We start from the raw sequence: 26038 nt of genomic DNA, 5'->3' as shown, positions 1-26038 counted from the left end.
GTACGACATACCTGGTCATGTTGGAAAACTGACTGATGCCGCAGCTTAGTGAAGTCAGTAATGATTACATCTTTCAGCAAGACGGCTGTCCGGCTCATTATCACAATCAAGTGCGAAGGTACCTCAGTGAAAATTTGCCACAACGTTGGATAGGACGTGCAGCTCAGGAAGATTACGTGTTAATGAGGTGGCCACCCTGATCCCTGGATTTAACCCCATGCGTCTTTTTCCTTTGGGGGATCGTGAAGGATACTGTTTTTGTGCCCCCTCCCCGCTGATCTCCAGGAACTTCGCAACCATATCACCACAGCCATGGCACTGGTTGACCGTGATATGCTGACACGCATGTGGAATGAAATGGATTAACGGCTAGATGGCCACCCCAAACGGGACTGAGGCGTCTGGCAATAGATAGATAGATAGATAGATATATGCCGCATCAGCAAAGGTGGACACATGAGCATTTGTAAGGTACAGTAATCCCGCATTTTTTGCGGATTTTTTGTCTACGGTTTTGCCCTCTCGCGGATTTTCTTAGCATTAATAAGTTCAACAAAAATATCCTTGAATATACAGAAAAAAAAAAAAAATGAAATTCCCGCAGTTTCCAATTGTAGCGCGGTAAACTCACGCCACCCTCTGTCCCTTTCCCGTGGCCCCTCTGCCAGTGTTACCATATCTAGCATAATTTTATTCTTTTAGCATAATTTTGATCAAATTTTCGAGTCTGGAATATTTTTTAACATATTAGAAGTTTTAGAATCATTCTAGCATAATTTTGAATGGAATGGAATATTTTTAGAATAATTTTATAAAAGCTACAAATCAGAGAGAGAGAGAGAGAGAGAGAGGACCAAGGTAAGAAGATGTTTGAATAATTGGTTACTTTCAGTTTGGGCTTGGTTGGGTTGGATTAGGTTAGGTTGGATTAGGTTAGGTTAGGTTAGGTTGGATTAGGTTAGGTTAGGTTAGGTTTTAGGTTAGGTTCGGTTAGGTTAGGATAAGTTTGAGCTTTGTACTTTACCCATGAAACCTAGGTTTTTCCGATGGATTTTGGTATGATTCATTCGATTTTCAGCTTCATTTCAGTCGGAAATGACCATTTTCTGTGTTTTCCCCCCTCCCTATAACCCCCGATTCCCCAAAGATCCCTCATTATTTCAGGGGGATGGGGGGGGGTCATAACTCAAAATCTCGTTATTTCCGACGGAAACGATGCTCAAAATCGAACGAATCACATCAAAATCCATCAGAAAAACGTAAGTTTCGTGGGAAAAAGCAGTATGGGTAGATACCGATATTTATCCTCTTACTGTATGTAGCTTCAAGTTAGTATAATTCATTTTTTACTTGGAACAAATATGCTCAATCTAGCATAATTTTTTCATTGCCCTAGCATAATTTCGTTGTTTGGATATGGCAACACTGCTCTCTGTCCCGCATTCTTCAGTCCACGCCTGACTGCCTTAGGTGGCTGTTGTGGTTGTAACCACACTATGATATGAGCCTCTTGCCTCCCACTTGCTTTCCACATGGCCCCAGGACGTAAGCCAACCTCACCAAGGGCTAATAATACAATTAGTAAGAACTCCAAAGTAACAAAACGATCAAGTTATGACCTTAGCAGAGAAAATTGTGTTACTGAACAAGCTAAGAAACGACCGTGGGAGTGTTTGCTATCACCAGTTAATGCATCTTTTTATTTTGTACTGTTTTGTTAATAAATGTGTAGATAATTGTGTATTACAGTACGGTGTTTACGTTTCTCCTTCATAATGGAGTATGTGCTTTCAATCTTGTAAGAAGGTATTTCGGGATGAGTATGGAGGTTTCGGGACAATTCGCAGTCACAACAAACACAAAACAATTCGCCTTCATTAATGAAGATAGCTATGGGTGACGCTAGAATATAATTCAAAGGCGACTACAGCGAGGAAGAAACAAGTTAATTATTGACTAAAGGTGCAACTAATAAATAATATCCAGAACCTACGCTACTGAACATAGACTGCTGGATCCCCTGAAATATAGTTATCAAAGTATTGATTAATTAATAATAAGTATATTGATGAAAGTATTGATTAGTATATTTATAGAATGGCGGGGAATCGTCCAGGGTGCGAATTGTTCTGAAGGGGAATCGTCCATGTTTTGACGGGGAATTGTTTGACGGCGAATTGTCTCGCAATCAGTATGGACATGGACTGTGTTATGGGCAGCATGGTGGACACAAGTGCAAGTTTTCAATTGTTAATAGAGTATTCGCGGAATTGACTTTTCGCGGGGGTTACAAGAACGTAACTACCGCGAAATATGCGGGATTACTGTATGTGAAAAATCTTGGAGAGTTTATTTATATTTCCTTATAATAAAATGTGCTATCTGTTGTGTCGTTTATTAGTGGTGAATTTTTAAAATGTTTCACCGACTTATGAATCACTCTGTATATATATATATATATATATATATATATATATATATATATATATATATTTATGTGTGTGTGTGTGTGTGTGTGTGTGTATATATATACATATACTGTATATACCCATACCCCTATATCCAGCTGATTGATAACTGACAGTTTGCTAGATCAAACAAAAGAAATATGGGAATATTCCCACAGTCGAAACAATCCAAACGGCTGTCGCCTTGCTAGTCCGACACCCTGCTGCTCCTCAGGTTTGAATCATGTGCGTCCAAACCACTGCCATGTCAACAGCTGAGCCAGCTTCATACTCCCTAGTAGGAAAACTTTCTTTTTGTACTTACACGTTTCGTTTGTCATCATTCAGTTGCCATAACATTTGAGTGAGTGAGTGAGAGAGAGAGAGAGAGTGAGTGAGTGAGTGAGAGAATGAGTGAGTGGGTGAGTGAGAGAATGTGAGAAAGAGAGAATAAATGAGTGAGGGAATGAGTAAGTGAGTGAGTGAGTGACATGGGGTGGAGGTTGGGGGTAGTAGGGCAGTTTGGCTTTCTTTTCTCCCTCCCAGTCCCCACACCCTTCCCCACTCCTGTTTATCTCCCCTCCCATCCCCTTGCCCTTACCTTTCGCCCTCCCTCCCTCACCCCCACTGTCTCCCTCCCTGCCCTCGTCCATCCCTGAATGCCTTCCTCTTCACCCTCTCCCACCCCTGCATGTCTCCCTCCCTGTCCGCTCACTCCTACGCCTGCTTGTTTCCCTCCCTGTCCCCCTGCCCTCCCCCTCCTCCTCATAGCTCGCTAGCTGTGAGTTGCCCTCCCCCCACCTCACCTTCCTGAAGTGATGTTTGCTGTCCCATTTTTTTAGCGACAACAACATTGCCTATGGTGTCTCAGTGTCAGTCTCTATTGATTGAGTAGGGTATTTTATATAAGAGTTTGGGTTTGGGCCTGGAATGCATCTCTTGGCTTTTCGTTAGTATTAAATGGGGAAAATTGCTTTGATATCTGATACACGTGCTGACTGAACACTCCCACTGGTACACAGCACTGCTGGAAATTGGTGTGTGTGTGTGTGTGTGTGTGTGTGTGTGTGTGTGTGTGTGAGTTCTAACCTAATTGTATCTTTACAGGAATGAGTCAAGCTTGTACTGTCCCGTGTCTTAAACCATTTTCTTCATACATCTCAGTGTGTGTGTGTGTGTGTGTGTGTGTGTGTGTGTGTGTGTGTGTGTGTGTGTGTGTGTGTGTTCTAACCTAATTGTATCTTTACAGGAATGAGTCAAGCTTGTACTGTCCCGTGTCTTAAACTATTTTCTTCATACATCTCCCTAAATTTCTGAATTGTTTTGGCACACACTGTTTCATTTGGTAGTGCATTCCACTGATCAGTTGCCCTATTTGGGAAAGTGAATATCCTTACCCCCCCTGGGGGAAGGGTTTTTTTTCAAGAATACTCCCCCAGTATCCCTGCTTGTCGTAAAAGGCGACTAAAAGGGTTGGCGGAGGGTTAGTGCCCCTTCCTGGAAAACAACTAACTAAAAAAACAAACAAGAAGCCTCGGATAAGGACTGACCAAACGATGACGACCCAGGACCGGACAAAGGACTTGGTAATGGCAACGTGGAATGTAAGAGGAGCGAATGATGAGATGAAAGAGAGAGAGATTGTCCAGGTGATGGGGTGGAGAGGTATATGAGAGAGGGGGGTGTGAGTTGGGAGCAGGGCAGTGAAATGGCGGGGGACCAGACGATGTGGAGGCGATTTGTTTGTGGCCACCCCAAACGGGATTGAGGCGTTAGGCGATAGAATATCCTTACGTCTTGATCGCCCCTCTTTTTATGCAGTTCTTTTGCAGTGTCCTTTTGCTGATGCTTCCCCATAGGTTATATAATCATTTATGTCTGTTTTCCCCTTTCCTGATATGCATTTATATAGCATAATCATGTCTCCTCTTTTTCTTCTGTAGTGTTGGCAGATTCTGTTTTTCCAGTCTTTCTTTGTAGCATTCAGTAGGAGGTGGGTGGATGTGGCATGTTTGCAGGAAGTCCGGTACAGGGGTGGATCAGCCAGAAAGATTGTTGGGAAGGACTGTTGCTATAAGTTGTTTTGGCAGGGGGGGACAGACGGATATGGAGGTGTTGGTGTGATGGTTGCGGAGAAGTGGGTGGAATATGTTATGAATGTTTTGAGAGTAAGCGATAGGATATTGGTAGTGAAAATTCTGTTGGGAAGAAAGATAGCCGCGATTATATCGGCATATGCTCCACAGGCAGGATTGGATGAATCAGAGAAAGATAGATTTTGGGATGATTTAATACGTGTAGTGGGTGGTATGTGGGATGATGAGATAGTGATTTTGGGAGGGGACTTAAATGGTCATGTAGGTGAAGCAGCACAAGGTTATGAAGGAGTGCATGGGGGATGTGCGAATGGTCTAAGGAATGCAGAAGGGGAAAGGATACTTGAGTTTGGGGAGGCAACGGTCATGATTGTGTGCAACACATATTTTAGGAAAAGAGACAGTAGGTTAATTACGTATGAGTCTGGGGGAAATAGCAGTCAGATAGATTATTTTCTGGTTAGGAGGGCCGATAGGAGGTTAGTGAGGGATGTTAAAGTTATAGGAAGTGAGGAGTGTGTGCAGCAGCACAAACTATTGATTTGTGATATGGCGCTTAAAGAACAAGTGATGAAAAGGAGGACTTATGTACCTAGGAGGAAAATTTGGAAGCTGAAAAACCAAGTAGTAAGGGATGCCTTTTATAGCGAGTTGAGGAGAGTGGTGGCTGAACAGGGAGCTGTAGACAGAGGCGTTAATGAACAGTACAGAGCCCTCAAGAACAACTTCTTGAGAGTTACTGATGTAACATGCGGTTGGACAAGAGGACTACCAAGACATAAAGTAACTTGGTGGTGGGATGAGGGTGTAGAAGCTGCAGTTAAGGAGAAAAGAAGGCTTTTCCAGGAATGGAAGAAGGGTGGTAGCAAAGAGGAATATATGGCTGCCAAGCGTAGGGCTAGAAGAGAGGTATACAGGGCAAAGTCTTAGTCACAGAGACAATTACTTGATAACCTAAATCATGGGGAAAGGAAAAATATATTTAGGGTGGCAGATCAGGTGAAGAGGGATAATCGGGATATTATAGGTGAGCAGTGTGTGAAGAATGATGAAGGAAGGGTAGTGGTGAACAGTGAGGATATTAAAGATGCATGGAGAGAGCATTATAACCGGTTGTTGAATGAGGAGTTTGACTGGGACAGGGAAGGTTTGGAGCCAGCAGATCCAGTGTCTGGTCCTTGGCCTTTGATTGATACTGCTACTGTGAGTGAGGCAATAGGCAGGATGAGGGTGGGGAAGGCAGCAGGTGAGTCTGGGTTGACTGCCGAAATGTTGAAGGCCTCAGGCAATATAGGGGTGAGTTTAGTCACTGACCTGATAAATAGGATTATTTATGAGTGTGTTGTCCCAGATGATTGGCTGAAGAGTGTAATTGTAAATGTGTATAAAGGGAAGGGTGATGCCCTGGAAAGAGGAAATTATAGAGGTATAAAGCTTTTAGATCAGATAATGAAGGTAATGGAGAGAGTTTTAGAAGGTATGATTAGAGAAAGAGTGAATATTGATGAGATGCAGTTTGGGTTTATTCCGGGTAGGGGGACCACTGATGCCATATTCATTGTTCGACAGGTTCAGGAAAAATATATTGGTAGGAGAAGGGATCTTTATTTTGTTTTTGTTGATTTGGAAAAGGCCTTTGACCGAGTCCCTAGAGAGGTGGTGAAGTGGGCAATGAGAAAGCTTGGCTTGGAGGAGTGGCTGGTTAGGGTGGTTATGGCCATGTATGTGGGTGCTCACACCCAGGTGAGAGTGAATGGAGATGTGAGTGATGAGTTTTCCGTGAATGTTGGTGTGCATCAGGGGTCAGTCTTGAGTCCCATGTTGTTTATCATGGTACTCGAAGCCCTTTCACGTGACTTTAGAAACGGACTCCCGTGGGAGTTGTTGTATGCTGATGATTTGGTGTTGATTGCAGAGAACGAAAGGGAGGCAGAGGAAAGGTTTAGGAAGTGGAGAGATGGTATGGGGCATAAGGGTTTGGGTAAATGCAGATAAAACAAAAGTGATGATATCTAGGGTTGGTGGCGGTACTGTCAAAGACGAGGGAGAGTGACCATGTGCAGTTTGCCACAAGGGCGTGGGAAGTAATTCCATCTTGTGCGGTGTGTGTGATAAATGGGTGCATAAGAGATGTAGTGGTATCAGAGGTAGACTGCGAGATAATGCTGATTTTATGTGTACGGCGTGTCGGGGTGAGCAGGTGGAGATTGTCAGATGTGAAAGGATTGAACTTGCTGGTGAATCTCTTGAGTGTGTGGAAGAGTTTTGTTATTTGGGAGACATGTTGTGTGCTGGAGGTGGCACTGGAGCTAGCTCTGTGGCTAGGGTGAGAAGTGGTTGGAAGAGGTTCAGGGAGCTCTTGCCTCTCCTGACATTGAGAGGGCTCTCCCTACGTGCTAAGGGGTCTTTGTATGCAGCATGTGTTAGGAGTGTAATGCTGTATGGTAGTGAGACCTGGGCAGTGAGGGAGGAAGATATTCGCCGGCTCATACGTACAGAAATGACAATGATTAGGTGGATGTGCAGTGCGTCCCTGCGTCCAAGGCCTGGAGGGGCTGGGTTTACGATGGAAGAGTTGAGAGGTAGGATGGGACTGGAGTGTATTGGTGTTGTGATGAGGAGAGGTAGATTGAGGTGGTTTGGACATGTGGAGAGGATGGGGGATGATAATTGGGTGAGGAAGGTGAGAAGTGTTAATATTGGGGGTGGGGTTATGAGGGGTAGACCAAGAAAGACATGGGACGAGGTCATTAAGTGTGACCTTAGGGTTAAGGGACTGAACAGGGAGGCTGCAATGGATCGTGCAGCATGGAGAGCCGCCATTAGGTGACCAAGGCCGACACATGCAAGCATGTTGGAGCCTTTAAAAACAAAACAAAACGATTTGTAGCTTAGATCCCTTAAGCTTGGTACCCATCTTGTAGTGGCCCTTTGAACTTTTTCAGTCTTATTTATGTATTTTTTGAGATGAGGATTCCAGACTACTGATGCATACTCCAGGGTTGGTCTGATGAATGATGTTATTATCTTCTCAGCATGTCTTCATTTATGTAGGTGAATGCTATTCTCATACAGTAGGCTCGCACAGTGCGTGAGAGATTGGGCGTTCCACGACCTCACGCACTGGGAATTCGTGCACTGAGAATACATTATCTTATGGGAAGAATTACATATGGGCGGTACCCCCTAATACCTGGACATTTTTTGGCCCTTAGAGACATAAAAAAGGTCAGATTTTTCAGCCATTGTACTACAGATATAGCTGCAGTAACAAAAATATGGGCAGTCACCTTAACAACAGTAGACAACAGGCCTGATGGATTTAAACAACAAGAGTTCTGAGGTGCGTCAACGCACTTACAGTGCCCCCGCCACCACCCCGGCCGCACCACGCTTGTTTAACGGTTGCCAATGTTGTATTATTCCAGGCTTTGACAAAGAAATTTATGGCCTGTTGAATGTTACATTTCTTCCAGAATGCAGCAACAGTCATTATGGTGGGGGTTGCAGGTATGCCAGGTGAAGCAGGTGAGTCAGGTGGGGCTGTGAAGGTGGAGAGGGAGGCGGCTAGTGAGTCAGGTGGGGCAGTGGAGGACGGCGGTGGGCGAATCAGAAGAGGTGGTGAGGGGAGGATCTTCCCTCTCCTCCTCGCTACTGCTCACATTTTCAGCAATTTCTTTCATCTCTTCTTGCTTGTTTGTTTCATTCCTCATCTTGTTATGGACATATTGGCAGTATAACAACTTGGTATTCATGAAATAAACATCATTATTATAGAAACTGGGTATCTATTCTAACTTACTGTTATTGCCGAAAACGTTATTATTGAAGCTGTTATTGGCGATATCTTATTGTAGACTCCTCTTGAGCACCTTCCCCATGAGCCTCTAGGTCACTATTGGCGCATTGTGTGTGTGGGGGGTCGCGTACTGATGGAAAATGGCGTTTTTAAGCCACTTCTTGCCTCTACCTCATGTTCTGTGGGGTAAACTCGCGCATTCAAGGTTTTTCGTTATGATTTTTGGTCACTCGCCCACAATGCGATTCACGCACTGTGATGACACGCACTGGGCGAGCCTACTGTATTTGCAAGCAGGGTATAAATGTTCCGTACCTTCTCACTGATGTGGTCAGCTTGAGATAATCTGTTATTAATAATCACATCTAGGTCCTTCTCTCTAGTATGTGTAGGGTTTTACTTCCTAACTTACAATTCCAATCTGGTCTTTTCCCAGTTTTACCGAACTTGACTACATGACACTTGTCCACATTAAATTCCATTTGCCATGTATTACTCCATTCATGAAGTTTATTTAATTCTTCTTGTAGCTCTTTACATGAGTCTGTGTTAGTAATTCTCCTTTGTATTTTTGCATCATCAGCAAACATATTTAGATAACGTTCATTTCCAGTGTTGCCATCTGTGTCATTTATATACACTAAAAACATAATTGGTACCAGCACTGAGCCCTGTGGAACTCCACTAGTCACTTCCCTCCATGATGAGTAATTTCCCCTTAGTACTGTTCTCATTTCCCTTTTTCTGGGAAAATCTTGCATCCAACAGTACACATTGCCTCGGATTCCTCCTTGATGGTACAGTTTCCATAGAAGTCTTTGGTGCGGTACTCTGTCAAATGCTTTCTTGATATCTAGGTAGGTACTGTTCACCTACCCTTCTCTTTTCTGTAATGTTTCTGCGTCTCTGCCATAGTTGCTCAACGGATTAGTAACACATGATTTTTCCCTTGCTGAAACCAAATTGTCTTTCTGTTATCATATTGTGTTCTTCTAGATGGTTTACCCAAACTTTTCTTATCAGCTTTTCCAGTATCTTACTTACAACAGTGGTTAGCAATACTGGTCAGAAGTTGAGTGGATTTTGTATATTCCCTTTCTTGAATAAGGGAACAATGTTTGCTTCCAAATATTAGGTAGTTTACTGTACCTTGACCCAAGGATTCCTTGAATATTAAAGATAATGGTCTACTTAACTCATTTGCATATTCATGTAGCACCCAACATGAAATTTCATCAGGACCATTTGCTTTTCCTTTGTCTAACCATACTTAACTCCTCCTGTATTTCTTTTTCTGATATTTGTATATCTAGTAATATATTTGGGTATGCATGTTCCATATCATCCCCCTCAAAATAATTTTCTTCTGTTAAAACTGATTGGCAATTCATATTTAGTGCTTCATAAATATCTTTCTCTTGTGTATAGATGATCCCCTCATCCGTAATGGATTATATTTTATCTTTTACTTTGGTTTTGCTTCGGATGTACCTGTAAAATAGCTTCAGTTGATCGCTACTTTTATTTATAATATCTTCCTCAAACTATTTTTGGGATTCTTTCCTTATTCTTGTATATTCGTTACTTGCCTGTTTATAGTTTTTATGAGCCCTCTCACTACTGTCTTCTGTATCTCTTCCACAACAAGTCTCTTTTCTCTTCTGATTTTTTACATTCTTCATTAAACCAATTTCTTTATTTTCATTTCTGATTCTTTATGCTGAGGGATATAATTTTGGACTCCTATTTCATAAAGTTCACAGAATTTTCTATATATAACATTTAAATCTTGTCCTCTAAGCTCATTTTTCCCAAGCTGTTTTTTCCCAACCTATTTTTAAGAAGTATTTCTTTGTGCTGGGAGGGGGTTGGTGATAGCCAATACCCTCTTCAGGCATAAAATGATCCACAGGTATACATGGCGAGTGATGAGAAGGGTGGGTGGTGAACTGAATGAAAGGAAGGCAATGATTGATTATGTGTGTGTGGATGAAAGGGTGCGAAGATGTGTAATGGATGCAAGAGCTTATAGAGGTTGGGGGAGTGGACTTTTTGACCACTACTTGGTGGTGGCCAGAATTAGGATACAAGTAAGATGGAGGAATAGAAGAAGGGAAAGACGAGAGGAAGGAGTAGTTGCAAGGAGAGTGGAAAGGTTACAAGAGAATGAGAAAAAGGCAGAGTATAAGAGAGAAGTGGAGGAACGATTGGGCAAATATGAATTGGAGCAGATGGGGGACGTGGAAGGTGTGTGCAGGATATTTACAGAAGAAATATGTGCAGCATGTGTTGTGGTGTATGGGAGGAAGAGAAGATGGATGGGGGTGCAAGGAACAGCGTGGTGGACTGAAGAGGTGAGACAGGCTGTGGCACAAAAGAAGAAAGCATACAATGAATGGATGAGAAATAGGGGCGTGGAAGAAGTTGAGAGGCGGAAGAGAGAGTTATATGTAGAAAGAAAGAGAGAGGTGAAAAGATTAGGAAGAGAGAGTAAGAAGAGAGTGGATGAGGAATTTGGAAGGAATTTGAGTGTAATGTGGAGGGACTGTAAGAAAATGTTCTGGAAAGAGGTGAAGAGAGTAAGACAGGGTGGAAGTGTGGTTAGGATGGGAGTGAAAGATAATAATGGTAGATTACTAGTGGAGAAGGGAGAAAAAGTGAGCAGATGGAGAAAACACTTTAAGGAATTGTTGAACATACAGGATGGAAGTAATGCGAGTATAAGTGGCTGGGGAATGGCTGGGAGAAGGAGGGAGGTGAGAAGACAGGAAGAAATCAGTAGGATAGAAGTTGTGGAAGCAATGAAGAAAGTTAAATTGGGGAAAGCCCCAGGAATTGACGAAGTGTGTGGTGAAATGCTGTAGCATAGGGGAGAGATTGTAGTAGAATGGATGTGGAAGACGTGCAGATTGGCCTGGGAGGAAGGTAGAGTCCCGGAGGATTGGAAGCCAGGTATTATTATTCCCTTGTACAAAGGAAAAGGTGAAAAAGAAGTGTGTGGTAATCATAGGGGCATTTGTCTTCTTAGTATAATAGGAAAATTGTATGGTAGGATACTTATTGACAGAGTTAGAGAAAGAACAGAGGAATTAGTTGGAGAAGAACAGGGAGGCTTTAGGAAGGGAAGAGGTTGTGTAGATCAGATATTCATTATTAGATCTTTAGTGGAAAAGTTTCTAGAGAAAGGAAAGAAGTTGTATGTGGCTTTCATGGATTTGGAGAAAGCATATGACAGGGTGGATAGACAAGGATTGTGGAAAGTATTAAGAATATATGGAGTAGATGTAAAGTTGTTGAATGCTGTGAAGAGTATGTATGATGGTGCTAAGGCTGTAGTGCGTGTGGATGGTGAACTAAGTGAATTTTTCTCTTTGGAGGTTGGGTTGAAACAGGGATGTGTCATGTCTCCATGGTTGTTCAATCTGTTCATGGATGGGGTAATAAAAGAGGTACAAGGTAGGGTAGTGGATGTTGGAGTGGCCCTGGTGAGAGAGGATAGTGTTTGGAAACTCCCTGTACTGTTGTTTGCAGATGATACTGTGTTGTTGAGTGAAGACAAAGGGGAGCTGCAAGGCTTGGTGGATGAGTTTGGGAGAGTGTGCAAGAAACAGAATCTAAAGGTGAATGTAGGGAAGAGTAAAGTGATGGTCTTTGAGAGAGGTGAAGTCAGTGAATGTACAGCGAGGTTGGATGGTGAGGAATTGGAAAATGTGAGTACGTTTAAGTACTTGGGTAGTGTGATGAGTAAGGATGGTGGTTTGGAGGGTGAAGTGCTTGAAAGGGTACAGCAGGGAAGAAAGGTTGCTGGTTCTTTGAAAGCAGTGATAAGAAACAGGGAAGTGAGCAAGGAAGTGAAAAAGTTACTGCATGACAGTATTATGATACCAACTCTAACATATGGAAGTGAAGCTTGGACGTTGTTGGAAGGACACAAATCAAGAGTGAGAGCAGTGGAAATGAGTTATTTAAGAGGAGCCTGTGGAGTCACATGGAGAGACAGGCTGACGAATGAGGATATAAAGGAGCGTTGTGGTGTGGGTGTGGATGTGATAGGAAGTGTTATGAGGAACACACTGAGGTGGTTTGGCCATGTGGAGAGGATGGAGGGTGAAAGACTGACGAAGAGAGTGTATGTAAGTGAGGTGGAGGGGGGAAGAGGGAGGGGGAGGCCGAGGATGAGATGAAGGGATGGGGTGGAGAGGTATATGAGAGAGGGGGGTGTGAGTTGGGAGCAGGGCAGTGAAATGGCGAGGGACAGGAAGACGTGGAGGCAATTTGTTTGTGGCCACCCCAAACAGGATTGAGGTGTCTGGCAATAGATAGATAGATAGATAGATTTCTTTAGGTCATGATAGTTGCCTTTTTTGTAGTTAAGGCTCTTTTTGTAACTTTCATTACCGTTAACTATGTCATATGCAATCCTGAAGTTGCAAATTAACCCCTCCCTGGGCGCCGGTGTCAAATGACGTTTAGCCAATAAATGGCCACAGGCGTTGTTTGAGCGCGACCTATAAAAAAATGCAAAAATTTTTGGGAAGTAAACGAACGTTCTGAACATCTTCACACTGACCTACGCTACATTCCATACACCTCGTCAAGCAGTTCAAAGCCTGCTGCTCTGATGAGTGGATTTTCGATTTTTTCGCTTCTAGCCATGCCTAAACAAGCACAACTACACATATTATCTCGACCCAGGCGGAACATATCATCTTTGTCCCCTCTTGCAAAACACACACAACCACTCGTTTACGATTATGAAGTAATACAGGCACATACAAAAAAGACATGATAATAAGTGAAAAATATATTTTTGTCTTGGTATCTTTACCTATTTGCTCAGGTTTGCTGTAATGGTTTGGATCATTTGATGCAGTGCAACTTGTAGAAAACTGTGAAAACCTTCGGGAAGTGAACGAAAATCTGGGACATGAGACTGACCTTGACTTCACCCTCTCACGTATCATCTGTCAGTTCACTACTTGCTGTCATGACGAGTGGATGTATGATTTTTTCGCTCGCTGCCATGCCTAAAAACACATAGTTACACCCATTATCTAGACCCATACAGAAAATACAATCTTTTTCCTCCCTTGCAAAACACGTACAACCACCTTGTTTATGAGACAGCAATATATATTGCGAAAATAACAAGGTAAAATGATAAAGATGAACATAAAATGACAGAGAAATATGAACATGTTATTACGGAAAAAATACGTTTTCCCCCATCTGTAAACTTATTTATTTCTGCTTTGTATCAGTATTCGTAATAATTAGACTATTTTTAGCCATGCTCATGGTGTGGGAGCTCGACGTTGCGACTCAACTTCCGCATTGCTAATCGGATCTGACCCTCCACTTTATTCTTCTGTGGCAGAGTCTAACCTTGGAGGACGTGCAGTTTTCTCATTTAGGACCGAAAATTCAACTCTTTTGCTCCCTTTTCCAAGCATGGTCACAACGATAACGTAAAAAATAACTCGAAAGTACCATAAACATTTTCTTTATCAAAAAGGTGAAAAAATATTCATAACAATTATTTTTCCAGCCATTCCTAACAGATTATATACTGAAATCATTCGATATCATCATATCTCATATATGTACAACATTTCAGCACCAGTCGTATTGTTTTGGGAGGTAAAAAAAAAAATAACACCTGCCCAGTTTCGCTGCAGCAGTGCCCCTGAGTGGCGGATATCGGTTCCTGATATTTCTGCAACTTCTGCGCTCCATTGCAAGCCATAAAATGCATCTAGGATGCTGGGATTTGTATTGTTAGGTGCATCTGAACTTTCTCTTCAATATGGCAAGAAAAAAAAAAATCAATTTTCGAAACTTCAAAAAATGACCCCGGCGTCGGCCTGGCATGCATGAAAAGTTCCGGGCCTTCAGCCACGGAGGGGTTAATACTGCATGGTTGCTTTTGCCGAATGAAGGGTGATACATAAGATTGTCAGTATCATTTTTTTTTTGCCTTGTAAATGTAAGATCTAGTACTGATGGTACATCAGGTCCTCTTTTTCTGGTGCTTTCTTTTACATGTTGCATTAGGAAAAACTCCTGCACAGTCTCCAGGAGCTTTTGGTCCCAACAGCTTTCCTGGCTTTTTATATCTGGAGTATTCCTGTTTATATTTGTATTGGATACTCCAGTTAATGTGTGTGTGTGTGTGTGTGTGTGTGTGTGTGTGTGTGAGTGTGTGTGTGTACGTGCATTCGTGTTTATAGTAATATCTCAGTTATCTGTTGTTGCAATATCTGGTTCACCGCAATAACCGGCGCTTTTTGCTCGGCTCTGTTGAAACAGTATCTGGCGAAATTAGGCAATATCTGGCCCATAAACAGGAACAGGAAGCAATCGCTATTACTGTGCATTTTTCAATGGTGATGTATATCATCCAGCTCAAACACTGACCCAAACGGCACACAGACAGACCTCAGAACACACCAGTCAATCACAGTGTGTTGTTGTAGGAGCAGCCCACACAATGCACCAAGCCAATTGTTGCTGTATCATTCTCTCCCATTAATGCCATATAGTGAGGACATATCTGTGTGTTGTGCATTTGTGACCCATGTGGTGGCTACCCCCTAGTGCAGTGACTTAACTTGTGGCCCATTGTGCTGGAGTAATCTTTGTGGGAGCAGTATGTCACTAGACCACATGGGATTAAGTGCACTGTACTGTATAGTGTACTACTACACCCTGCATTGATGCCATCAGTAGGTAAGTGGAGTATGATTATGATTATATTATATACTGCTTTACTGTACTGTGTTAGTACTGTATTGTATTTTTTGCATGATTATAATCTTTTACTCATGGGTAATATTGTTGGAAATTTTTTTTGATAGAGGGTTGAGATGGAGAGCTTAGGGTAGTGACACATTTTCTGGCTCAGTACCGAATGGGTACTGTAGCTGATTGTGGGTACTGACGCAGTGTCCGGTGTTTCGCATTATTTGGCATAGGGGTTCGGTGAATTACACCAGACAGTTGGGAGATTACTGTATATATAAAATGTACTGTATACGGTACATCATCATCATCATTATCCGGACCTCCTTTCCCACCCAAGGGCAGGGTGAGGAGTAGCAACGTCCAGACAGCCCAAAATTGCCCAATCCAATGGGCCACGCTTCCATTCACTCATCATTCAAGCCCCTGGAATCCTGGCTCTATCGGACATGCCAAAAACATTCACCATGTTCTGTAGCTTCACATAATCGTATCAGACAGAGTCAATCCAGTCACTGTCACGTTAAAAAGGGGTGCCAAAAATCCCTGATCATACACTTCTTCTCACAAAATTCATCCAGCCAGCTCGATCTGTCAGTTCCCTAGCCTCACCGACTTCCAAACCTCTCTTCCTCACACATTCATCCACCATATCTCTCCACCTTCTTCTTGGTCTACCTCGTCTCCTCCCTCCTTTGAATTCACTCAGATATACCTTCTTCACCACTCTCTTGTTATCCATTCTCTCCACATGACCATACCATCTCAGTACACGCTCTTCATTTCTGGTGTCCACCGACTTCCTCACTCCGCATCTTTCATGGATCACATTATTTCGTATCCTATCCACCCTCTGTACTCCACATACATTCCTCAACAGTCCCGTCTCCACTGCTCTTACTCCTGACTTTTCATATTCATGCCACACCATAGTCTTACATCCATATGTTAAAGTTGGCACTAACACGCCTTCATGTAAGCCTCGTGCAGCTGCAACACTCAAGCCTCTGTTTCTTATCAAGGCCTTCATTGCACCAGCTACTTTTCTTCCTTGTGTCACTCGACATTCAACTTCTTTTGCACATTTTCCTCTCTTTTCTATCACTGTACCCAGGTATTTGAACTCTCTCACCAATTCCAGTCTCTCCATTCACTGTTACATTGCACTGGGAGTCACCTTCTCTCTCAATAACCATCACTTTACCCTTTTCTATATTTACTCTCAAGGAACAACGCTCACAGACATCAGCAAAATGCTGCACTAGCCTATCAAAGTTCTTGTCCGGTACTTGCAAGCAGTACTGCATCATCAGCATACAACAAATTTGAGATATTCCATCCATCACCATTCATTACCAATGCCATCCCTCTCATCATTACTCGTGTTTTCACTTCTCCCATCACCCCATCCATATATACAGTACATTGAACAACCATGGGGACATCACACAACCTTGTCGCACGTCCACACTAATCCTGAACCACTTAGATGCCCATTAACCCTGACACATGCTTCACTACCATCATAAAAACTCTTGACGGCACCTAACAGCTTACCCTCTACATTGTACATGTGCAAAACTTTCCACAATCCTTCTCAGTCCACGTTGTCATATGCTTTTTCCAGATCCATGAATGCCATAAACACCTTATGGTCCTTCTCACAAGCCTTCTCTGCTATCTGTCTCACTGCAATTATTTGGTCTACACATCCTCTGCCACTCCTAAAGCCACCCTGTTCATCACTTACTAGGACTTCTGATATCTCTCTTACTTTCTCTATAATAATTCTTCCATATACCTTCCCTGCCACACTCAGTAAGCTTATGCCACGATAATTCATGCACTCACTTCGTTCACCTTTATTTTTGTACAGGGGTACAATCACAGCCTTTTTCCACTCTGCAGGCACAGTTTCACTCATCCATGCCTTCTTACATATCTCCAACAAGCACTTCATTCCATTCTCTCCACTACATTTAAACATCTCTGCATACACCTCATCAACCCCAGCTGCTTTCCCATTTTTCAGCCGCTTCACAGCACTCTTCACCTGTTCGAGTGTCACGTCTCCTGGCACTGCATTCCTTCTCTGCACACCCCCAAAACCAATCATGTTTACAGCTACTTTGCTCTCTCTATCCCCATTCATCAGGCTTTCAAAATATTCTTTCCATCTGGTCCGTACTTCATCTCCATGGGTTAATAATCTACCACCTGCATCCTTCACACCATCTCATGTCTTTCCACTTTCACTTTGACATTTCTGCACCTCTTTCCAGAATAACTTTCTATTTTCAGAGTAGTTCGTATTCATTTTTCTTCCTAGATCCTCATTTACCTCCTCCTTTTTCCTCTTCACTAGTCTCTTTACGTGCTTCTTGCTCTCAACATATTCAGTTCTTATTTCAACTGAACCCCTATCCTGTAACCACTTTAGCCACTTCTTCCTCTTTTCCTCCACTGCTCTCTTTACCTCCTCATCCCACCATGTCGTACCTTTCTTCTTTGTTGATACTCTTGCCACACCATACACTGCTTTAGCATTCCTAACTAAGCAATCCCTATATGCATTCCACAGTCTGTCCAGATCCATTTCATTCCAATTCAGTAATTCTAACTCGTCCTCTACTTTGGTCCTGTATTCATCTGCCATTTCTTTGATCTTCAGCCTGTCAGCATTCAGTCTTTCTCCCTGACTGCTCCTCTCTCTCCTGATCCACCTCACTCCTCTCAGCTTGATCTTGCATACCACAATCATATGATCTGACAGACCTCCACATCGTCCTCTCACAGCCCTCGTATCAGCAACCATTCCCATCATCGACCTCTCTACGATCACGTAATGAATCAGGCTTCTTTCAACACAATCCCCGTTCCCTCCATACAGTGTACAGTAAACCCTCATTATACGATGGGGTTCCGTTCCTGAAAACCCCATCGTAAAGCAATCCATCGTATAGCAATCCCATTATAACATGGAGTCAGTGGGGATACGTTCCCAGAGGTGCCTAAACTCTCACATACACACACCTTAGCACTCACATACATGAAATATCCTTATGTTTAAACATTTAAAGTAACACATTAATAGTGAAATAAAGAGAAAAAAGCATGAAAACTACAGTATACAGTAGATCTTACCTTTACTGAAGCAAGCAACGGTTGTTTATGTGGTTCCTAGACAATTCGCCATGAAATCGACAATTCGTCGTCATAATATGGACGTTCCCCATCATGACAATTCCCCGTCATTCTATAAATATACTTATTACTGATTAACTGATACTTTAGTAACTAATTCACAGGGGGATCTATCAAAGTCTATTTTCATTCAGTAGCATTAGCTTTGGATATCATTTGTAAGTTGCACTTTTAGACAATATTTAACTTGTTTCTACCTTGCTGTAGTTGAGTTTGAATTATGTTCTAGCATCACCCACAGCTGTTTTCATTCATTTCCATTGGTACTACAACATCCTGGGTATATTTTAAAACGACTTTGAAGAGGTACAAGTACAGTACTAAAAAACTAGTGTATTTCCTAAATAAACTGATATGAAAATAAACGACGGTGAATCATCCTGATGACGAAAAGTCCCGATGGCGAATTGTCTTGTTATTGTTGTGATGGCGAATTGACTTGATGGCGAAATATCCCGAAACATTTATATAGACTTAACATGAAGATTATTTGTATAATTCCAAAGTATGTCGATCGTTCACTTAAGGTAATTAGGCATTTATATAAATGCCAATGTCTCATATGTAGCCTAATGCTAAGATGAAGGATCGATCATAAATCAGCTGATTCACGTTTCAATAAAATATTATTTTTCATTTAATGTCCATGATTTGATGCCATATTTTACATTTACTATATAAACAATAAACCACCATCACTTTTATAACTTACATAATTAAAAAACTAGTGTACTTGCTAAATAAACTGATACGTAAATAAATGATGGGCACTCGTCCTGACGGCGAATTGTCCCGACTCGGCCTCATAGTCACAGGGACTCACAGCCCTCACTCATCAATATCAGAACTGCCTGGCTGGGCAGGGCTGGCTGGCTGGGCAGGGCTAGCTAATGAGGCTGGACCGGTGGACAAGTGTGTGTGGTCTAATGCCGACAGTGTGAGGACGTTTTTGTTGCGTTTGCACATTCGCTGTTCGCAGAGCCACGGATGATCCATCGTTGTTGCAAATCGTTCCCATTATATAGTGGGCATAGGGTACTAAAATTTTGACATTGTATAAGCGAAATATCGTACAAAGAGGCATCGTATAATGAGGGTTTACTGGACTGTATATTTATGTGCATCTCTGTGTTTGAAATACGAGTTACAAATGCACGACCTCCTCTCCTGACACATATCCTTCAATCTCTTCCCATTATCACTTTCTCCTGGTACTCCATAGCAACCCATTATGCCATCCTCAGGACCAGTGCCTACTCTTCCGTTCATGTCCCCCATCACAATCACTTTATAGCTCCTGGGCATTTCTCCCACTACTTCACCCAGCTCATCCCAAAACCTGTCTTTCTCTCTCTCACTCCTGTCCTCACACAGTGCATACGCTACAATTGCTGCCACTTTCACCTTCTCAAACTTGAACTTGACATACATACACCTCGAGCTGACACATTTGAAGTCTCTCATTCCACTCTGCCACACCTCATTCATCAACAAAGCAACTCCTTCCTTGCATCATCCTCGCGCATTCATTCCCAATCTTACACATTTCACACCCTCCCACTCCTCCATTTTGCACCCTTTCATCTTCGTTTCACACAATGCCATCACGGCATATCTCGCGCTCTTAAACACATTCACCACTTCCACCCTCTTGCTTTCCTCATTCACACCTCTCACATTCCACATGGCCACAAGAGTCTGCCCATTTGGTTGGGGCCCTGGGCAGGTATTGGGCCGTCCGAGGCTCTCTGAAACGACTACCATGATTAAGTGATTTTGGATAGGGGAATCTGGGGGACACTCAACCCTGCCAGAATCCCCGGTTATATGGTTACCACCCAGCTTAGTAAATGGTTTCCTGGGTACAAGAAACCATTTGGCTTGTCACGCAGTGTAGAGGTCATATGGCACCTCTACATTAAGTGGATGATGGGTGCCCCCACCTACCACATACGAGCACTAAAACAAGCTTACTAACTGAGTCCAGACTTCAATCCCCTTCAAAGTATTAGCCCCTTAGGACTCAACACACTTAGCCCAGTGGTCCTTCTATTGCTGGAAACATTTTGTAAAATCAGTTTTGGGGATTGCCAACAACATCTTTATTGCATTTGCCTTTATCTCATTTATGTCCTCAAATCTTGAACCCTTCAGTGGCATCTTCAATTTAGGAAATGGCCAAAAGTCACAGGGAGGCATGTCACGAGAGTAGGGAGGCTGCCAGACCTCTGTAATACTGTGTTTGGCCAAAAAAATCCTAGATGAGATGGGATGAGTGGGTTGGAACACTGTTGTGGTGGAGATTCCAGTCCTCCGCCTGCCACAACTTGTCTCTTGTGACGCATTGCATTCTGTAGACGACAGAGAACTTCCTGGCAGCACTCATTATTGTTTGGTCATTAGGAGTGTACACTTAATGAACAGTACCCTGGTAGTCAAAAAAAAAAGAAAAAAAAAAAAAAAAACTGTCAGCATGAGCTTCTTCATGCTCCAGACATGCTATGCGTTCTTTGGTCTTGGTGATTTTGGTGACTTCCATTGTGATAACTGAGATCTCGTTTCTAGGTCATATCCATAAACCTAAGACTCATTGCTAGTTAATACCTTCGTGAAGTTTGAAGTCTGTTTAACAAAGTTCAACATGTCCCTTGTGACATCAAGGCAGAGGTCTTGCTGCCTGGGTTTCAGAAGCTTTGCCACAAATTTTGCCACAACCCAGGCATAGCCAAATCTTCCGTCAGAATTACTTGTGCCAGATCTTAGCCAATGCCGAGTTTATTTTCAGTTTCCCTTATTGTTATACAGCGGTTTCCCATCACAGGGCACAAAATTACTCATTCACTTCTGGATTTTTGCTTGTGGAAGACCTGCCTGAATGTTTATCGCACTGCACTGATGTTCGGCCATTTTTGAAGGGATTGTATCATTTGTATTGTACTGTCTACAAAGCCTCCAACATGCTTGCTTGCATCAGGTGTAGTTACCTAATGGCAGCTTTCCATGCTGCTCGATCACTGGCAGCCTGTATAATTAGTCCCTTATTCCTGAGGTCACACTCTGTGACCTTGTCCCAGGTCTTTTTTGGCCTGCCTCTTACAACCCTACCCCTTACATTGTGCACCCAATTGTCACCCTCCATCCTCTCAACATGCCCAGACCATCTTGATTTACCTCTCCTCATCACAACATCAATACACTCCAGTACCATTCTTCCTGTCAACCCACCAGTCATAATCCTAGCCACCTCCCCCCCCTCCCAGGCCTTGCATTCAAGGACGCAGTATACATCCATCTAATCATTGTTGTTTCTGTACCTTTGAGCATATGAATATCCTCTTCCTTTGATGGTCAGTTCTCGCTACCATACAGCATTACACTCATAACGCATGCCTCCTTCAAGGGTCCCTTGGCATGGATGGAGAGTCCTCTCAGTGTCAGGAGAGGCAACAGCTTCTTGCACTTCCCCCAGCCACCCATTACCTTAGTCAGAGCAGCACATGACATACCCCTCAGATAATAAAACTTCTTCACATTGAAGAGACCCATGTGCAGGATCAGTCCTTTCATGCCTTACATTCTTTACATGCAGTCCCTGACACACCGCACACGTGAAATCAGCGTTATCCTGCAGTCTACTTCTACATTCCATCTCTTATGTAGTGCATTATCAGAGACTGTGCACTGGATGGAGTTACTTCCCACACCTTTCTGGCAAGCTGTACATGGTTACACGTCCTCTGTTGTGAGAGAATTGCCTCCAGCTCTAGATATCATCACTTTTGTTTTGTTTTATCTGCATTTTCTTGCAAACCCCTGTGCCCCTTTCCCTCTCTCCACTTTCAAAATCATTCCTTTGCCTCCCTTTCATTCCAGCAGTTGACATTGTCATCAGCATACAAAATCTCCCATGGAGTTCATTTCTGAAGTCAAGTGAGAGGATTTCAAGCACCATGATAAACAAGAAGACTTCTTTTAGCAGGTGACATAGAGAGCAGTCCAGGACCTATCGACAAATACACATGTCCAACATGCTCAAAACCTTTAATTTCGAGTCGACAGACAAAGGGTTCATTCCAGCGCAGTTCCTGCAAGAACTAGACCCATTTCACCTGCACAACACTTGCATCCAGAGAACATTACACAGACACCTGGACCTGCTCCTTATGCTCCTTCCCCCCACCCATTAACCCCCCACCAACCCCTCTCCTACGTCTTCCACAGCTTCTCAGCCCAACCCACCGATTCTTCCCATACCATCCAATCCCCCAACCCATTCCATTCCATCCCAATCTAATTCACCCCAATTGTTATCTCTATTGCAACTTTCTCCTACCCCTTCCCCTCCACCCACACCCGCACCTCCTCCCCGAGCTGCAGCACCCAACACACATCATACACACAACATGAACATTTGCCAAATAAACATAGATGACATAAGCACCAAAAAACAGAACTCACACAGTTGATCAAAAAACATAACATAAACATTGTCATCTTACAGGAAACAGCACTGCAGCAAACAAGAAAGACCTACATTTCATAATTTCACCACCATTAGACAAGGCCGGGCCAACATCGGTGGCGGTGGACTTCTCACCCTGGTACACCAATCCATCAACTTTTCAGATACTAGTGCATGCACAAAATCACTTCACTTCCCACATGGTGCCACAATAGAAATACAAATTAAAATACGCACTGGTAACAAATAACACATAACAGTCGCCAATACGTACATTCCCCCCCAGTCATCCCCCACAGTACCACACAGTTATCCTCCTCAAATACACCACATCACTAACATACCCAACATCATTCTGGATGGTGATTTCAATGCCAAGGCATTGGCCTGGCATGTCAACAACCCTGACACAGACAGAGGGCTGGTACTGCATTCCCAAACAGATAATCTTTTCATCCTCAACAGTCTTCATCAACATACCTGTATCCCACACGAAGCCCTCTTCCTCCCATCATCCCCAGACATCACCTTTTTCTCCCCAAACCTTGTCCCCTCAACATCCTAGAGAGTGGTGAAAATCCTTGGATCTAACCACCTCCCATTCATCATCACTACCAAAACCAGGATTATGCCACCTGGCCACAGACACACATACACTAACTAAAAGAGAGCCAACTGGGAGGCCTGCACAACTGAAACAAAACAACACTGTGGAACATGAAACAGTACATCCATCACAAACATCAACACCACTGTGCACACTTTCAATACAGTTATTCAAAATGTAGACAAAAGACACATCCTTAGAGGCAGAAGAAAGAGAGACAACCCTAACTTCACACCAGAAATTCAAGGCCTCATCAATCAATGCAACACACTACAACATTCCCCAACATCCCATACACAAGACACCATACAACAAATAGAAACACTCAACATTCAAATAAACGATGAAATATCAGAGTAGCAAACACTAAATTGGAATACTGTAATAATATCGAAACACTTGATCACAAAACAAACACCAGCAAACTCTACAAAACACTAAACAGTATCACACTCTCCAACAGGAACACTACACAATCACACACCGCCATATCAACAACAGACACCATGCCCTCAAACAAACAACAAACAAACACTCTCATCAGTCACTTTTCGCACATCAGCCATCCCCCATTGCGACGACCAACGTGTCATCCGACGCAAGAGACAGTTCCCCACAGACCCAGGCTTTGCACCCTTCACATACAACCAGATGAAACACATCATTAGCAGCCTTAAGCACTTATCTGCCTGTGGCCCAGACAGCATAATTAACATAAACCTTAAACACCTTGGACCACAAGGCATACAAGCACTTATCGACATAAACTACAGCTACTCACACAACATAATACTCAACATCTGGAAGCATAGCACTATCATCATTATCCCCAAACTCAACCAAGACCCCATGTTACCTTCCTCACACCACCCCATCACACTCCTCTGCACGCCCTCCAAAGTTGCTGAATTACTGGTAGTACAACTATAGCTCATACCAATTAATCTGGTGAAGCATGTATGGCAACACTGTTCCCACCGAGATTCTGATTGGCCGGAGGTGTTTGTTCGATTTCATTGTTGCTTAAGCCGGTACTCTCTTTATTATCAGATGTGATACTGAGTCTGTCGACAATACAATTGTTCAAAGCAATAAGAAATCCGTTTTATACTTAATGAAATTTTCATAGGAAAATAGAGATATGAATCATCAAAGTATTATAACAGTCCACGTCAAGGTCAGCATTAGAACAAATCCTTTATGTCTCTGACACTCCATAATATAACAGAAAATTAAGGAAACTTACTTAATCTAAGTTTTGGTATAACACATTTAAATTTTTAGATCAGTCCGTACTGTGATAACAGAGGAGATATAATGAAACAGTTTTCTTTTAGCCTACTTTGATTTTCGCGATTTTTTCAATCCTCCCTCCCTGCAGAACTCGTCTTTTCATTAGAATTTATAGTTATTCAGAGTTGTGGCACAATTTAAGGGTGTGGACTGATCTTATAATTTAAATGCGTGTTATACCAACGCTTAGATTAAACAGGTTTCCTTAATTTTCTGTTATATTACGGAGTGTCGGAGACATAAAGGAATTGTTCGAATGCTGACCTTGACTTGGACTGTTATAATACTTTGTTGACTCATCTTTATCTTCCTACGAAAATTTCATTGTTGTTAAGTATGTAACGGATTTCTTATTGCTTTTGACGATTGTATTGTCGGTAAACTTAGTGTCACATCTGATAATAAAGAAAGTATTGGTTTAAGCAGCAACAAAATCGAACAAACACCTCCAGCCAATCAGAATCTCGGCGGGAGCAGTGTTGCCATACATGCCTGGCCAGATTAATTGGTATGAGGTATAGTTACACCTCACATCCCCTTAGCCCCATCACAACATGGTTTTAGGCTGCTACACTCCACAAACAGTTTTCTTACAGACCTTATAAAAAGAGATTTTGATGGCATCAATTCAGCTAGACCACCAGACAGAACATTCCTAGTCACACTAGACATCAGCAAAGTTTTTGATGCCATCCCCTGCCACAACCTCACAAACAACACAGATGTGCACAATAACACAAAAAGATGGCTGGCAAACTACTTAGCAGGCAGATGTGGAGATGTAACATTTGTCAGTCAGTCATCAAACATCAGAAACATCACAAACATCATCCCCCAAGGATCTGTTTTGTCCCCTACTCTCTTTAACCCATATGTGCACGACATACCCACACCCCACAAACATATATAGCTTCCTAGATGGATGACATAACACTTACATGTACACACCAAAACACAAACACAGCTGCACACATTCTCCAGCCTTACCTCAACACACTACATGAATGGTTCACCACAAACAGACTCACAGTAGCCCCAGCCAAATCTACAGTGACCTTTGTCACAAACTGGACCTTAGAACACAGTCATATTCCACAACTCACCATAAACAACACTCCCCTACCACTCACACACATGCTCAAAGTCTTTATTGTAACATGCAGTGTATCAGTGTCATTTAAACAACACATCACAAACATTAAAGATAAATTAACACCAAGACTCAATGCCTTAAGGTCACTTGCCCATACAACATTTGGATACAACAAAGAAACCACCACCACAGTATACAAACAATATATACTTTCAGTGATGAATTATGCAAGCCCTTCTTGGGCTTCTAACCACTAAAACACACTCCAACACTCTACAGACCATACAGAACAAGGT

General features: G+C 42.6%; 1 protein-coding gene across 1 annotated transcript in view; it reads left to right on the top strand.

Moving 5' to 3' along the window:
* The window catches only part of LOC145403135 (uncharacterized), a 90060-nt gene that overhangs the window by 57504 nt on the left and 6518 nt on the right, over positions 1–26038 (top strand). Inside the window, exon 8 of the mRNA XM_080274961.1 lies at positions 23820–24098. Within this exon, the coding sequence (XP_080131087.1) occupies positions 23820–24098 (279 nt within the window). The remainder of the gene's footprint in view (positions 1–23819; positions 24099–26038) is intronic.

Source organism: Coenobita brevimanus, chromosome 60 (genome assembly GCF_032717465.1).
Source record: "Coenobita brevimanus isolate Jiangsu-jjx chromosome 60, ASM3271746v2, whole genome shotgun sequence".
In the NCBI taxonomy this organism is placed as follows: Eukaryota; Metazoa; Arthropoda; class Malacostraca; order Decapoda; family Coenobitidae; genus Coenobita; species Coenobita brevimanus.
This window is presented reverse-complemented; position numbering and strand designations above follow the sequence as displayed.